At 52.3% G+C, this 13,598-nt stretch overlaps 1 protein-coding gene and 1 long non-coding RNA gene across 6 annotated transcripts in view; one reads left to right on the top strand and one right to left on the bottom strand.

Annotated features, from left to right (window-relative positions):
• The window catches only part of GAS7 (growth arrest specific 7), a 205,032-nt gene extending 193,835 nt beyond the window's left edge, over positions 1-11,197 (top strand). For all 5 annotated transcript variants that reach the window (XM_081219271.1, XM_081219270.1, XM_081219274.1 and 2 more), the window contains 3 exons: positions 2,922-3,001; positions 4,319-4,417; positions 5,055-11,197. In XM_081219271.1, the coding sequence (XP_081075397.1) occupies positions 2,922-3,001; positions 4,319-4,417; positions 5,055-5,168 (293 nt within the window). In that variant the 3' untranslated portion in view covers positions 5,169-11,197. The remainder of the gene's footprint in view (positions 1-2,921; positions 3,002-4,318; positions 4,418-5,054) is intronic.
• LOC308607403 lies at positions 9,713-13,214 on the bottom strand. Its single transcript, XR_014013998.1, has 3 exons — positions 13,030-13,214; positions 12,193-12,344; positions 9,713-9,784 (listed from the first exon to the last, which is right to left on the bottom strand). It is a non-coding gene; the product is annotated as an uncharacterized lncRNA (long non-coding RNA).
• Between the last annotated feature and the right edge of the window lie 384 nt (positions 13,215-13,598).

Below are 13,598 nucleotides of genomic sequence, written 5' to 3'. Positions count from 1 at the left end.
CCAGATATAATCACCATCAACACATCCTAGTGTTTTAATTTTTTAAATGTTTTTTAATATTTAAATTTATAGGGACTTCCCTGGAGGTCCAGTGATTAAGACTCCGTGCGTCCAATGCAGGGGGCCCGGGTTCGATCCCTGGTCGGGGAACTAAGATCCCACATGCTGCACAGTGCAGCCAAACAAACAAACAAACAAAAAATTCATATACATAAAATCATATTATGCTGTGTTCTGAACTTGTATTTTAATTGATATATCTTAGAGATAGCTCTATTCCATCACCCATAAATTTATTTCCCCATCCATTCATGTACATCAGACTTATTAAATAGTTGAATAGCGAGCAAGTATATGATCGTATCCAGATTTGTTTCATCATTCCCCTAATTGATTTTTGTAAGACTTTTAGATTGTTTCAGAGTTTTTGCCAATGCCAGCGATGCTGTTACTATAAATGCATCTCAGGGGTGGGGGGAACAGAACCTGCATATAGACAGTATAGAGAAGGGGTCGGGGTTTCTGGGTCAGATGCTTGTATTCATTTTGATGGATGTTTCCAAGTTGCTTTCCAGAGAGGGGTGCCCACCAATAGCTCTGTGAACGCTTGTTCCCTAAACTCTTGTCAGCACTGAATGCTCTCAGATTTTGACATTGTAACTATCTGGTGAAAAATAGTATTTTGTTTCTAATTTAATTTACACTGCTTTTTTTTTTTTTTTTTTTTGTGGTACGCGGGCCTCTCACTGTTGTGGCCTCTCATGTTGCGGAGCACAGGCTCCGGATGCGCAGGCTCAGCGGCCATGGCTCACGGGCCCAGCCGCTCCACGGCATGTGGGATCTTCCCGGACCGGGGCACGAACCCACGTCCCCTGCATCGGCAGGCGGACTCTCAACCGCTGCGCCACCAGGGAAGCCCTACACTGCTTTTTGAGTGGAGTTGAGCATTTTAAAACTAGACTTATAAATCGTCGTGGCTTTTTTTTTTTTATGATTCACTCATATGCTCTCCCCATTTTTTTTTTTTTTTGCAGTACGTGGGCCTCTCACTGCTGTGGCCTCTCCCGTCGCGGAGCACAGGCTCCGGACGCGCAGGCCCAGCGGCCATGGCTCACGGGCCCAGCCGCTCCACGGCATGTGGGATCTTCCCGGACCGGGGCATGAACCCGCGTCCCCTGCATTGGCAGGCGGACTCCCAACCACTGCGCCACCAGGGAAGCCCAGCTCTCCCCATTTTTATGTCAAATGGCTGGTCTTGTTCTTATTGATTGATAAAGAAAATTAACTTTTTGTCATTTGAATTGCAAATACTTTTCGTAAGTTGTTTATCTTTTTATTTTGTTCTTTGTGTTTTCTTTTTTATTTTTCTTTTTTTGGGGGAGGGTGTGCTTATTTAATCTTCACTGTGGCTCTATGGAGGTACCATTATTATCCCCATTTTACAGATGACGAAACTGAGGCACAGGCAGGGTGAATCAACTTGTCCAAGGTTGCACGGCTAGTAAACAGTGGAGCTGTATGACAGCCCAGATCTGGTTCCAGAATCCATGTCCCTAACCTGTACTGTTCAGAAGGGTCTGATTTCAAACCCTTGGGATGCCTAGAGAAGAGACACACCTACCTTCACCTATACTATTTCCTGATGTTGCAGAAGTTCCTGAAGCATGTTGTCAAAATCAGGATCAACAAACAGGGCTTTGGGAGTTTCATATTGTTTATAGGGTGACCCCACCCACGGTCAGGCGCAAGCTCTTGGTGGGAATGCATCTGCAATGAAATATCCACTTTCTTCCCTATAGTTCAGTCTTTCTTGGGATCAAGGGCCCAGTCTTGGCCTTGAACCAAGGGCACAATGAACAGAGCCTTGATTTGGGTTCTGTTACTCAAGGAAGGCTTAGTTCCCAGCTAATGGTGTATGGTTCACTGGGGAGGGGGTCCTGAGCCAGGCCCTGGGTCATGTGGGCATAACTCTGCCCACTTTCTTTCACTCACTTTCATATCTGAACCCACATGAGCAAGGTGATGCCATTATAGGAATCCCTTTGAAGAGTTCATCGTTACCTCTGGGTTCACTCATGAGTTTTCCCATCGTGACCAGAGACCATGATGTCTTCCTCTCTCTGGTACCCTGTGATGATCAGGAAACTACATGCAGACCAAGCTGTGCTTCTCCAACTGTGATGTGCACGGGGATCACCTGAGGATCTTGTGAAAATAGTTTTTGATTCACTAGGTCTCAGAAACATCCTGAGATTGCATTTCGAGCTAACTCCCAGGGCGCACTGATGCGGCTGGTCCAGGAACTGTGTTCCATGTAGCAAGGGTCTGGGACGCTGGGACCTTAGTAATGTTGCAGTTACTTGCAGTTTGTTACATAGTTTGTTTCAGATCTCTCTCTTATGAAATAAAATACTATAGAAAGAGCTCATTCCCTTCCCACCCCCCCTTTGCTGCTGCATGTATGTACACACACACACACACACGCACACACACACACACACACGTGATTTGCAAACTTCCCTTCTTTAACTCTAACTAGTAGCAAGTTGCTTGAGACACATGTTTCAACCAAGCAGGACTCTCCAATGTGAAATGAAACTCCCATCTTTAGAAGAGGAAGCATTTCTTGGGCTCATGATAGAGTTGGGGGTCCTAGGAGTACCCCCCCCCCACCCCTACCATACATACATTCTTACTGAGAAACCCCCTTCCTGAGTTTTTGGTGTCTGGAGTCTAGTTCAGATGGACACTCTGAAGCCGGCCTCTCGTAAGGCTGGGTTGCCCCCTTCTCTTGCTCTGCTCATCCTCCCCACCCACCAGCTTTCCGGTGGCCTCCATCACCCTGGCTGTGGGGTGCAGGTGGGAGAAGGCGGCCATGGTGAGGACAGCACAGAGTATGACAATGACCTTGGCCCTTCCAGGAGATGACCTCATGCGCTGTGTGGACCTCTACAACCAGGCCCAGTCCAAGTGGTTTGAAGAGATGGTGACCACCACCTTGGTGAGTGACCAGAGATGCATACGCTTGTCCATGAAGGGGCGGGCGCTCAGGAATCCCTGGGTGGATGGTGGTGGATGTGCAGGCAGTGGGGTGGAGGTGACCATGGAGATGGTCATTAGATCTGCTCTAGTGTTGGGACTGAGACCTGAACTCCAGACCAGCCTATGTGGATTCAGATCCTTGCCCTGGCACTTCCTAGCTGTGTGAACACAGGCAACAATGGGCTCGTGCTGCATCCTTCTGAGGGGTCAGGGTCAACCAAGCAGACAGTGGTCCATTTAGGAAAAATAGCCAAGTTGAGTATTTCTGTGAAGTCAGCACCCACTGAGTGGGTTGAAGCGGGGTTGGCACGTGGGTCATGGGGCCAGATGAGAAAGGAGGCATCATGCCAGGTGCTTATCACACCGTCCCACTGCCCCCAAGCCACCGCCGTCCATCTGTCTGTCCAGCATGAGACTAACCCTCTGCCTTCCCCAGGTGCCAGTCCACCAGAGCAGATTAGAGGCCTCCCCCGGGGACAGTGACCTAGTTTTCCTCCTGGTTAATCTCCTAATTAAACTCCCTGCTTTACTTCCTACGCCCTGGTTAATCACCTGAACAGTGACCTAGTTGTGCACAGAATAGCAGCCGGATCTCCTAAATTCCAAAGATGCAGAGCCACCTAGGATCCAAAGGGCAAACGCCTTCCGCTCTTCCCTTTGACAGTGGCCACCCTGCTCCCGGCCCTCCTGGCTCCCTTGACCTGCCCCTCAGCGCTTGGGGTGGACAGAGGAGACGAGGCCGCTCAGCAGAGGCCCAGGGACAAAGCCCCAAGAGTTGGAGGTGCAGAAGCTCCTGCACGTGTTCCATCTCTCCACGCCATCAGGGGCTGGGGCTGGGGCTGCACTGGTGCAGACGCATGATTAAGGGCACGACAGACCCTGGTGCAAATCCCGCTGCTCCCATAATTCCCTGTCTCTGTGGGCAAGCGATGTTACCTCTGTAGGTGTTCATTCCCTTGTTTGGAGAATGTGGGTAAGAAGAGAACCTCTTACAATTATGATGAGGACAATGAAGCAGTGCCCGTAAAGCTCTTAGCACCCACCACGCCTGGCAGAACGAGAGTCGGGAGACAGTAACTGCTGTGCCGTCAGCTACAGCTTCACTCCCAGATACGGGGTGGGTTCCTCGTCAGTCCCCAGAGGGCCAGGCAGGCTGGGGGATAAGCGGGCAGCATGTGTGCTTTGTGTATAGGGGGGAGTGGGACCCGCATGGTGGGGAAGGTCCCCAGGTGGAAGGGACACCCCCAGAGGTCTCTGCCGCTTTCCTCCTCTGCAGGAGCTGGAACGGCTGGAGGTGGAGAGGGTGGAGATGATCCGGCAGCATCTGTGCCAGTACACGCAGCTGCGGCACGAGACGGACATGTTCAACCAAAGCGTGAGTTCCCCAGGCCGAGGCCAGCGGGGCCCCTGGGGGGCGTGGGGCCGGGGAGAGCCAGGGCCCTGTGCCGTGGTGGCAGGTCAAGTAGCCGCTACAGATGAATCTGTCCGGAAGGTGGGCACGGGCTCGGGCCTGCGGGTGACCTCTTGGGATGGACATGTCAATTACCCTGGCTGTCCATGTGAGTCCATCCCGAGCGCGTCACATAGATGCGTCACGATAGTTAAAATAGCTGGAGATGTCCTTGCCTCCCCTGGCGAATTTCTTACGATGCTGGAACTATTCAAAACCTCTCAAGCCGACGTTCCATTTGACCTGTTCTCAGGTGGTGAATGTGGGGACTGATGGAAGGAGGAACAGGTCACAGACCCTTGGGCCACCTGCCCTTTCATCCACTCTGAGGTCTGGAGGGTCACACGCACGAGGGAAAGCAGGGCAGAGGCCAGAGCTTCAGCCCCCCGGGTCTCCCAGCACCCCCCCCACGTCTGTCCCTCGCACGGGCCTCCCCGGGGCCTCACAACCCTCTAGAGAGGCTGCTCTGACAGGCGCGAGGGTACAAGCAGTGTGGTTCAGAGGATATGTCCCTGGCTCGGCCGCTGCCTCTGAAGGTATCCCTCTTCTCCATCCCTTGCAGACAGTCGAGCCTGTGGACCAACTGCTTCGAAAAGTGGACCCAGCCAAAGACAGGGAGCTGTGGGTCAGAGAGCACAAGACGGGTAACATCCGCCCCGTGGACATGGAGATCTAGACACACGGCCTGGGGGTTCCTGCCGAGGAGGGGCTGGGGTCCCACGGAGAGGAGGTGGCACTCCTGCCAGGGGGGGACCTGCTCCCAAGTGGAGCTGCCCTCCCACCCGCTCTCCTGGTCCACTGAGGAGAGGGGACAGTGAAGCCAGAAGGGCGGCCCGGATGGCCCCATGGGGAGCTCCCCAGTGTTCCCAGGCCGAGAAGATGGATCCGTAGCCCTGCCCTTGTCTCCGAGGCTGAAGCCCCCCAAGTCCCATGCCATGCTTGCCACTTCGAGAACAAACCGAGGCTGGGACGTTTTGGTCCCTGCTGAGCACCAGAGAGGTCCCCTCCCCACCCAGAGCCAGCTGTGTCACATGCTCATGCCCCTGGAAGCCCCTTCCTCCAGCCAGCCCACTTGTCTCCAGGGCTTTGGAGGGGCGGGGGAGAGAGGTCTCTGTCTCCAAGCCAAGTGTCAGGATCAGAATCATGGATAGAAGGCACCTTTCAGCTCAACAGCCCGCACCCAGAATCCTTTGCAGCAGCCCTCCCTCTTTGTTTTTTCACATTGCATATTCTGGGAGCCCACATCCTGGCTCTTCTCTGCTACTTTTCATCCTTGGGAGTCTTGGGAAGAATGCCTGGCTCCTGTTTTCCCAGACTGACCCTGCCTGCAGAGGTCAGGATGGAACTACCTCATTCAGCAAATTCGCCCCAAGTCGGAGCGTTAAATCGCGTTTCCTATTAGATCAGGCATCAATGTCATGTGCTCTCTCTGGGCATCCCCGTCCACCCAGCCCACAGCCGCTTCCTCGGGGGAGCTCCCTCCTCCACCCTCGCTTGTCCCGGGGGCTGGGTCAGTCCCATGTTGGAGATGGGTTGGGGCAAGTGTCTGTCACCCCCCAGATGGCTCCACCTGCCTACGCACAGCGGGGTCGGGACCACTGTCTCATGTATGGCTCTCACTGGCAGGCACTGTGCAGGCACTGCAGACTCCCGTGGCCGCAGTATGTGTCACCATCCAGGCAGTCTGGCACCGTGGCCTCTCAGCTCCTGCACGTTTCAAAGCCCCGCACGGAGCCCCTGCTTGGTGCTGCTACGCCCTTGCCCTTTACCCCATCTCCCCATTCCTGGGAGAGCCTGGTCTGAGTGTGACCTGGGAAGTTTTGGCACTGCCATCGGGTCCTCACTCATCACTTTCTCCCTTACGTGTTAAATCTTGAGAATCAGCTCGAGGCCATGGGAAGAAGAAAAGGGCTGAAGGAGGTCAGACAACTTGCAAGGGGCACATTCTAGCCTGGAACCCACACCCTGAGAACCCATCTTTCTTGTTCATCTTTCCCTTGATTACTTTGGATTCACAGGACTCGCATGTTTCTCGTAAGGGCAGACGTCTAAGAAGATAACTCCCTGATCTTTCTCTCCGTCTTCCATGCTGGTAACTGATGACTTGTTATTCTTGAATCCTTTGGCACCTCTGCCTTTTGAGTCAGTATGGCGCCCTCATAGTTACAGTAGAAAGATGCCGAATAGCCTAAAGCAAACCAGGCTTTGCCAGTTTTCTTATTGAAACATCCCAACCAGAAAGGTCAACAGGAAGGCCTTCACCAACATGAAGGCCATCAGGACGGAGCTGTGTCTGGCATGGAGAACCACTCCTTCTGGTCTGCAGTTGGGCCATGACACCAGCTGCCAGTTTGGGGATATCATTTCTTTGGTTTCTTTACAAAAAATCGGTACTAGTAGTAATTGCTTTGTGGCTTAGTAAACTAACTTGTGGATGATTTTCCGACATTCAAAGCCAATAGCCTTGTTATTAACACAGATACTTTGAGTGTGATATCGCTCATGGATTTTGTTTTCTCATCCCCATCTGAGGATTCCAGACTCTTCTGTTCTTCCCTGGGGCTCTCTTGCCTCTTTCAGGGTAGCCCAAGTCGGCCCTGTGTGGGCCAGTCTATTTTCTGAAGTCATTCTTTCCCCCTCATCCTTTTCCCTCGGTTTCATTAGCCCCTCCACATCTTTTTCTTTTTTCTTCCCTCCTTTATTCATTCATCAGGCATTTAGCTGAGCCTGGGCAGTGTGCTAAGACCTAGGGACAAGGTATGGCCCTGTCATCAGGGAAGCCCACAGTCTCTTGTTTTGTATAGACTTGTCTTTTCTCCAGGGGTCTTGCAGGTCAGTAACTTTGGCATTCACATACGGGTACTCTCTGCAGAATTTAGGTTTGCAGAGATGCTGCCTGTTGTGCTGATAGCTCTTCTTTCATTCATTCACTCATTCATTCATTTAATCAGCAGACACTTGGGGCAAGCCAGGCATTGTGCCAGTACTAGAAATGTAGCTGCATACCAGACAGGCACTCCGCCCCCGGCCCCCCTCTATTCTCCATGTGGAAGGGGGATGTTTTCAGACCTTTCTGGGGAAAGAGAACCTTGCACCCCTTCCACATTTAACCCACTGGGAGCCTGTAATCATAATACAAACTACTGCCATGTGGCATTTACCCAAGGACGGAAAAGCCAGGCAGCAACAAGAGTATAATCCCCTGGTCCGCCAGACCCTCAACGGCTCATATCCAACTCAACTTTCAGAGATTTGTTTTAAATAATTCTTCTCACTTTACAAAGAGGAAAAATGAGGCCGGAGGATGGTCAGTGAGAGCCATGAAATGAACAGCGAATTACAAGCAGGGCTGGAGTCCCTATGTTAACAGGACTCCGCCTGTGGGTGAAATCAGAGTTAGGATGAAGTCTGGAATACCTAAAAGCGTGCTTCGGAGGGGCCCTCGGCCCCGGTGGTGGTTTGGGTTTGGGCTTTGGCGTGTAGGTTATAGGAGGGTCTGCCTGGCTTGATTCAGGGTGAGTGGCCCCAGGCCATCCTTGAGCCCATCCAATTGTTCCATTTCTGAGGACAGGTGAGCCTCTTCTACCTGGGAGACACGGATGCACTTCGTTTTGTCTGTGATAGCCTGATTTTTTACAAAATAGTCTCTAAAACAAAAGTGAGTTGCCACGAAAACCTCCAGGAAAAGCTACTTGTTCCTCTCCATTTTTATTTTTTTTCTGTTGCTTTTGATCAGTATTGCAAAGCCCTGACCAGCTGAGCCACAGGGACGGCTGCCCTGAGGTTCTGCCCGTGGGACTGCCTTGGGCCTCCTTTTCACTGGTGAGGGTGGATTGGGTTTCTGCAGTAGGAGACATTTCTCCCTTCACTGGGGCTGATTAATGATCGAAGCAATTAGAAACCCTACAACTCAGGAACCAGGGGTTTGTTTCTGTTCCCTTTGTGAAAACCAATCAATTAAGAGATTAGGGGATGGGTGCAGAGAAATCTTGGCGGAGCCAAAGTCCCTTCTTGGAAATTCAAGCCATGAAATTCAAAGGACGTCAAAGACCTCAGCTTAAGTGATTTTACTTCCAGCTGTGAGTGGCCTTGACAAGGGGAGTTTAAACAGGATTCTGCAGACCTGCTGGTGATTATGTAGGTAGGGAAAGCCTTGGACAAATGTTAAGTAGGGCACAGATCAGCCAGCTCCCTTAGCCAGCATGCTGTCTTATTTCCATAAACCTCCCCACCCGAGTCCCCCTGCCTTTTCTTTTTACAAGTTTATTGCGATCTTTGACATTTGGTGTTGGGGGTTCACTGACATACAGTAAAATTTTCCCTTTTGAAGTATACAGTTCAGTGAATTTTGACAAAGGTACACAGCCTTGTAACCAGCACCAAAATCAACGTGATATATCCATCATTCCAAAACATCCCCTCAGGCTCCTTTGATGTCCACCCACTCCTCCCACCCCCAGCACCTGGTGACCACTGATGGATTTTCTGACCCTAGGCAGATTTGCCTTTTCTAGAATGTCATAGAAATGGAGCCACACTGCAGTAGCCTTAGAGTCTGGCCTCCGTCACTTGGCTTATTGCCTCACCTTGCGGCTGGATGTCAGTAGCTTGTCCCCTTGTATCGCCGAGTAGCGGTCCATTGCATGGGTGCACCCCGCTGCTTCCTTGCTTTTAAAGTGAGTTGTCTGCCCCCAAAGTTCCTGGCCTGGGGTCTTAAGCTCGCTTGCACGGCTACTTTCAGCCAGCTGCGTCCACGAGTGGTTCTTGGGGCTCACGCTTGCATTTTCGGATCATTTTAGGTCTTTGACAGTGCAGAAAGCTGCTGGGGTCGGGGGGAGGGGGTGGGGAGGGTCTCCACTGCCCTCCACTTCTGCTGGCATCTCAGCTGGCAGTTCTACTTGCTTCTGGGGACCCTCCCTTCAACTTGCCCAGTCCCTGCCATTTGGTGAGGGTTAGGGGGTGTGGAAGGTGGGCGAAGGGGGCGTGGATGAGAAGACAGGGAGCCCATCACCACCCTTTCCTGAATCTCTGTTCCTTCATCGGCAAACTGAAGGTGTTCATTCTAGACGGGTCTCCCAGGCTTCCTCCAGCTGCTGCATTCTGTCTCCTCCCCTTGTCACTTCCAGTTTTGTACCCTGTGCCCACGTCATGCCCAATCTGTGTCCCGTCAGCACGGCTGTGTGTGATGTCACCTAACGCCCTCACGAGAGGCATACCCAGGCGCTTCTCTGTTCAGACACAAAAATGTAATTTCATGAGCTGTTGAGAATGAGGTAGTTCCTCCTTGGACCCCTAAAGAAAGCAGAAGTCATTAATTTTCATCCACCAAGTTTTGACAGCATGTCCTTAAAGTCACTTCCAAGGAGCAAAAACAGGCATGAAGACACAGCCCCCTCCGTTCAGGTCCTTGTCGCTGCCGGAGCCTTGCTCACCTGGCCTGTGCCCTCACCGTACTGGATGGTGGCAGAGAGAGGACCACACCCAGCTGACACCGGTCAGCTCTGGGCCTGACCCCCAAGGTAACAGCTCCTCCAAGCACATCTTGATGGTGCCCTGCTCAGTGAAAGTTGAGCCCCGGAAGGCAACCAACCAGGCACCTCTCCCAGCAAATGGAAGACATTCTTGGGTCCAGGCCAGGTGAAGGTATGGGCCATGGAGCCCAAGTCACAGGGTCCCACGCTGCCAGGGACCACGAAAGACTTTCACACCGTGAAAGTCATTTCTGTCGGGCCTTTGCTGAAAGTGAGGGACCCAACTCCCCTTTCCTGGTTTGGGTGAGACCAAGACAAGTGACAAAAACCAATGTTCCATTTCCCCTAACCCTCTAGATGCTGGGGTGTGGCTGTTGGGTGCCTTTGTTGGGAGGTGCCTCTGAGGGAGAGGGGTTGTGAGGAACTTGGATCTCTATGCGCTGTTCAGGGGAATTGACCCTTTGTGTCTGAGGGAAATTCCTAATGGGATTGCAGCGGCGAGATGCAGGGGGCCAGGCACACGCGTGCTCTCTTGGGGACAGTATGACGTGGGGATGAGGAAGGAAAGCATATGGTACCAGGGCAAGAGCACCGGACTGGCCCTGCTCTGCTGTTTCATGTGTCCCATAACCTGAAGTCAAGTCACATCCCCTCCCGGGACCTGTGTGTTACCGAGTGGAGATGCTCCCTATCTGGGGCCACACGCGGCAGCAGACTGGCTCTCGGGACTGTGGCCTCCAGGCAGCCATGTGGACCCAGGGACAGTCATTCAAAGGGACACCAGCCATCCTTGGTGACAGGGGCCCCAAATTTGCCTCTCTGCCCTTAGGAAGGAGATGAAGGGGGTGGGCAGCCCTTTCACAAACATGAGCACATCAGCAAACCCCATGAAAGTGGAATTTTCTAACAAACTTGCTTGTTTGCTCTGTTTTCTGTAACTTTTGCTAAATACTTTATACATTTTTAACGTTTAAAAGCGGTGTCTCCTCCAGCATTCCTCATCCCAGAATGAATGTGTTTACTCCACATTGTATATCCTTCCATCCCCTGGCTGCCTAGATCAGTAAATAAAATGGATGTACTGTAATTTATAAGTAACACTCTTGAAACTCTGATCCCTGTGGAGGCTGTAATCCACCCTTCCCACCCTGTCCCCACCCCACCCCAGCCCCGTAATAGCATTTGTGTGTATTAATGCTGAAAAATTAAATGTTTAAAGGGTTTAAATTTTGAAGGCGTTTGCTATATATAATTGTTCTGCATTATTATAAAGCGTTTTCAGGAAGTTAAATGCTCTCATTTTTTTTCTCCTTCGGCTCTGTGTGTACACTTGAGATGCTTAGATTCATCCCATGTAAAATAAACTGTCCAGAGACACTGAGTCGTCCCAGTGGGCAGCCCTCTTTCCTGGAGGACAGCCACACTCTCCTTTGCACAAATGGGCTCAGCATTCCTCCCATACTCCCAGGCTTGGTGATAATTTTACCCCCAATGACTTAGCAGAGGGACAAAGGGCACCTGGGCATTGACCCCCACCCCCGATGGGTATCACGCTGCCAGACCCACACCCCTGGCCCCAGTCCCCTCCCCTGGAGACTTCTGTCCCTGTGAACAGAAGAGGCTCCTGGCTGTTATTTCTTTTCTTATCCATCCATCCATCCATCATTACTGAACACCACTGTATGTCAGACACTGCTCTCAGTACTGGGGACACATCAGAGATGAAAACAGATCAAGAACCCTGACCTCATGGAACTTATTTTCTAGCTGAAAGAGAGTAATGAAATGATACAGTGTGTGTGAAGATGTTAGGCGTTACGGAGAAAGGGCGGGGGGGCGGGGATGGGTAGTTTCAGGGGTGAGGGTGGGTGAGTTGCAACATGAAATAGGGTGATTGGGGTGGCCTCACTGAGAAGGTGACATTTGACCAACGTCGAGGAGACCTGGGAGGGAGCCTGGCAGGTAGCTGGGGGAAGCATGTTCCAGGCAGAGGAGGTAGCCCCTTTAAGGGCCGGAGGCACCTAATTGTTTGAGGCCAGTGTGGCTGGAGGGCGGGGCGGGGTGGGCAGACTCCGCAGAGCTTGGAAGGTCTTGCAAGGCCTAAGACTTTTACTCTGGGGGCGTGGGGTGGTCCAAGCTGGGGAGCGCGCAGCCTAATTTCCTTGCTGTGGGGCTCGCTAGGGGGTCAGGGGACCAGGGCAGCCGGAACGTGGGCAGAGGGGATGGTACCTGCAGGGGTGGCCACGTGGAGGTGGGGAGAATGCTCAGGTTCTGGATGTGCCTTGAAAGTGGAGCCAGCACGATTTCGAGCCAGATTGGAGTGGGGTGTGACGGAAACAGAGGCGCTGGTGATGACTCCGAGGATGTCGGTCCAAGCAACCCTAAAGACGGATCGCTATTTACCGCGATGGGGACGCCCTTGGGAGGGGCGTTCCTTCCCATTCTCGGCCTCCCACCCGCCCTCTCCAAACCCCCTTTCCTCTCTGCTTCCTGGCTGGGGTCGAAGGGTCCGCTTGCCATTCAGCTCACGGCAGGGGAAGGTAGAGGAACGGGATGGGGACTGGGGGACTTCCAGCTTGGGGTGGGACAGGGCCAGCCTCTGGGAAGAGCCTGTGTCTTTCAGTGAAGGCCAGGCCGGGAGGGGAAGACACAGAGTCACTGGCCAGAGACGAGGACTTCTCCCCAGTGGTCTTGGGGGTTCGGGGGCAGTTTATGGCCCCGGCTCAGACTTAACAAATCCGTTCACAATACATCATCCCCAACAACTTGTTTGGCTAAGGAGCATAAACTCTCCCACTGATAGAAGATGTTTATTCAGGTTTTCAAACAAACCTCCAGGTCATGACCCCTCTCTCGGCAGCATCAACACAGCTGCCTGTGGTCCCCTCCCACGGTCGGGCCCCTCCTGGGCACAGCAACCTGAAGAACGTGGACAGTACCTGCTCCTGCCTCCTTGCCCTTGGGAAGGGCAGAGGGAGTGGGGGAGCTCTGGCTGCCTTCTGTGTTAAGCCGGGGCCCTGCCTCCTTGCCCGCCTCTTCCGTTGTCATGGCAACCCAGGTCCTCACCTTCAGAAATGCAGCTTCTTGCCTCCTCTGCTCAGGCCTCCTTGAGAAAGGAGGCGGCTGTAATGTCTTGAAAAAAATGTCATGAAGAACCTAGGGGTAAAACAGGAATAAAGACACAGACCTACTTGAGAATGGACTTGAGGATATGGGAAGGGGGAAGGGTAAGCTGTGACAAAGCGAGAGAGAGGCATGGACATATATACACTACCAAACGTAAGGTAGATAGATAGTGGGAAACAGCCGCAGAGCACAGGGAGATCAGCTCAGTGCTTTGAGACCACCTGGAGGGGTGGGATAGGGAGGGTGGGAGGGAGGGAGATGCAAGAGGGAAGGGATATGGGAACAGATGTATATGTATAACTGATTCACTTTGTTATAAAGCAGAAACTAACACACCATTGTGAAGCAATTATACTCCAATAAAGTTGTAAAAAAAAAAAAAAAAAAAAAAAGCCCTAAGTCGGGAGTCTCGCCTCCCTGGGCTTTCCTACTGGCTTCGCCATTTGGCAACTGTGTGACACAGGCAGGTGACATCCTTTTGGAGCTTGGTTTCTTCCTGTGACATCGGC

The sequence above is a fragment of the Mesoplodon bidens genome (genome assembly GCF_964165515.1).
Source record: "Mesoplodon bidens genome assembly, chromosome: 19".
NCBI lineage: Eukaryota > Metazoa > Chordata > Mammalia > Artiodactyla > Ziphiidae > Mesoplodon > Mesoplodon bidens.
This window is presented reverse-complemented; position numbering and strand designations above follow the sequence as displayed.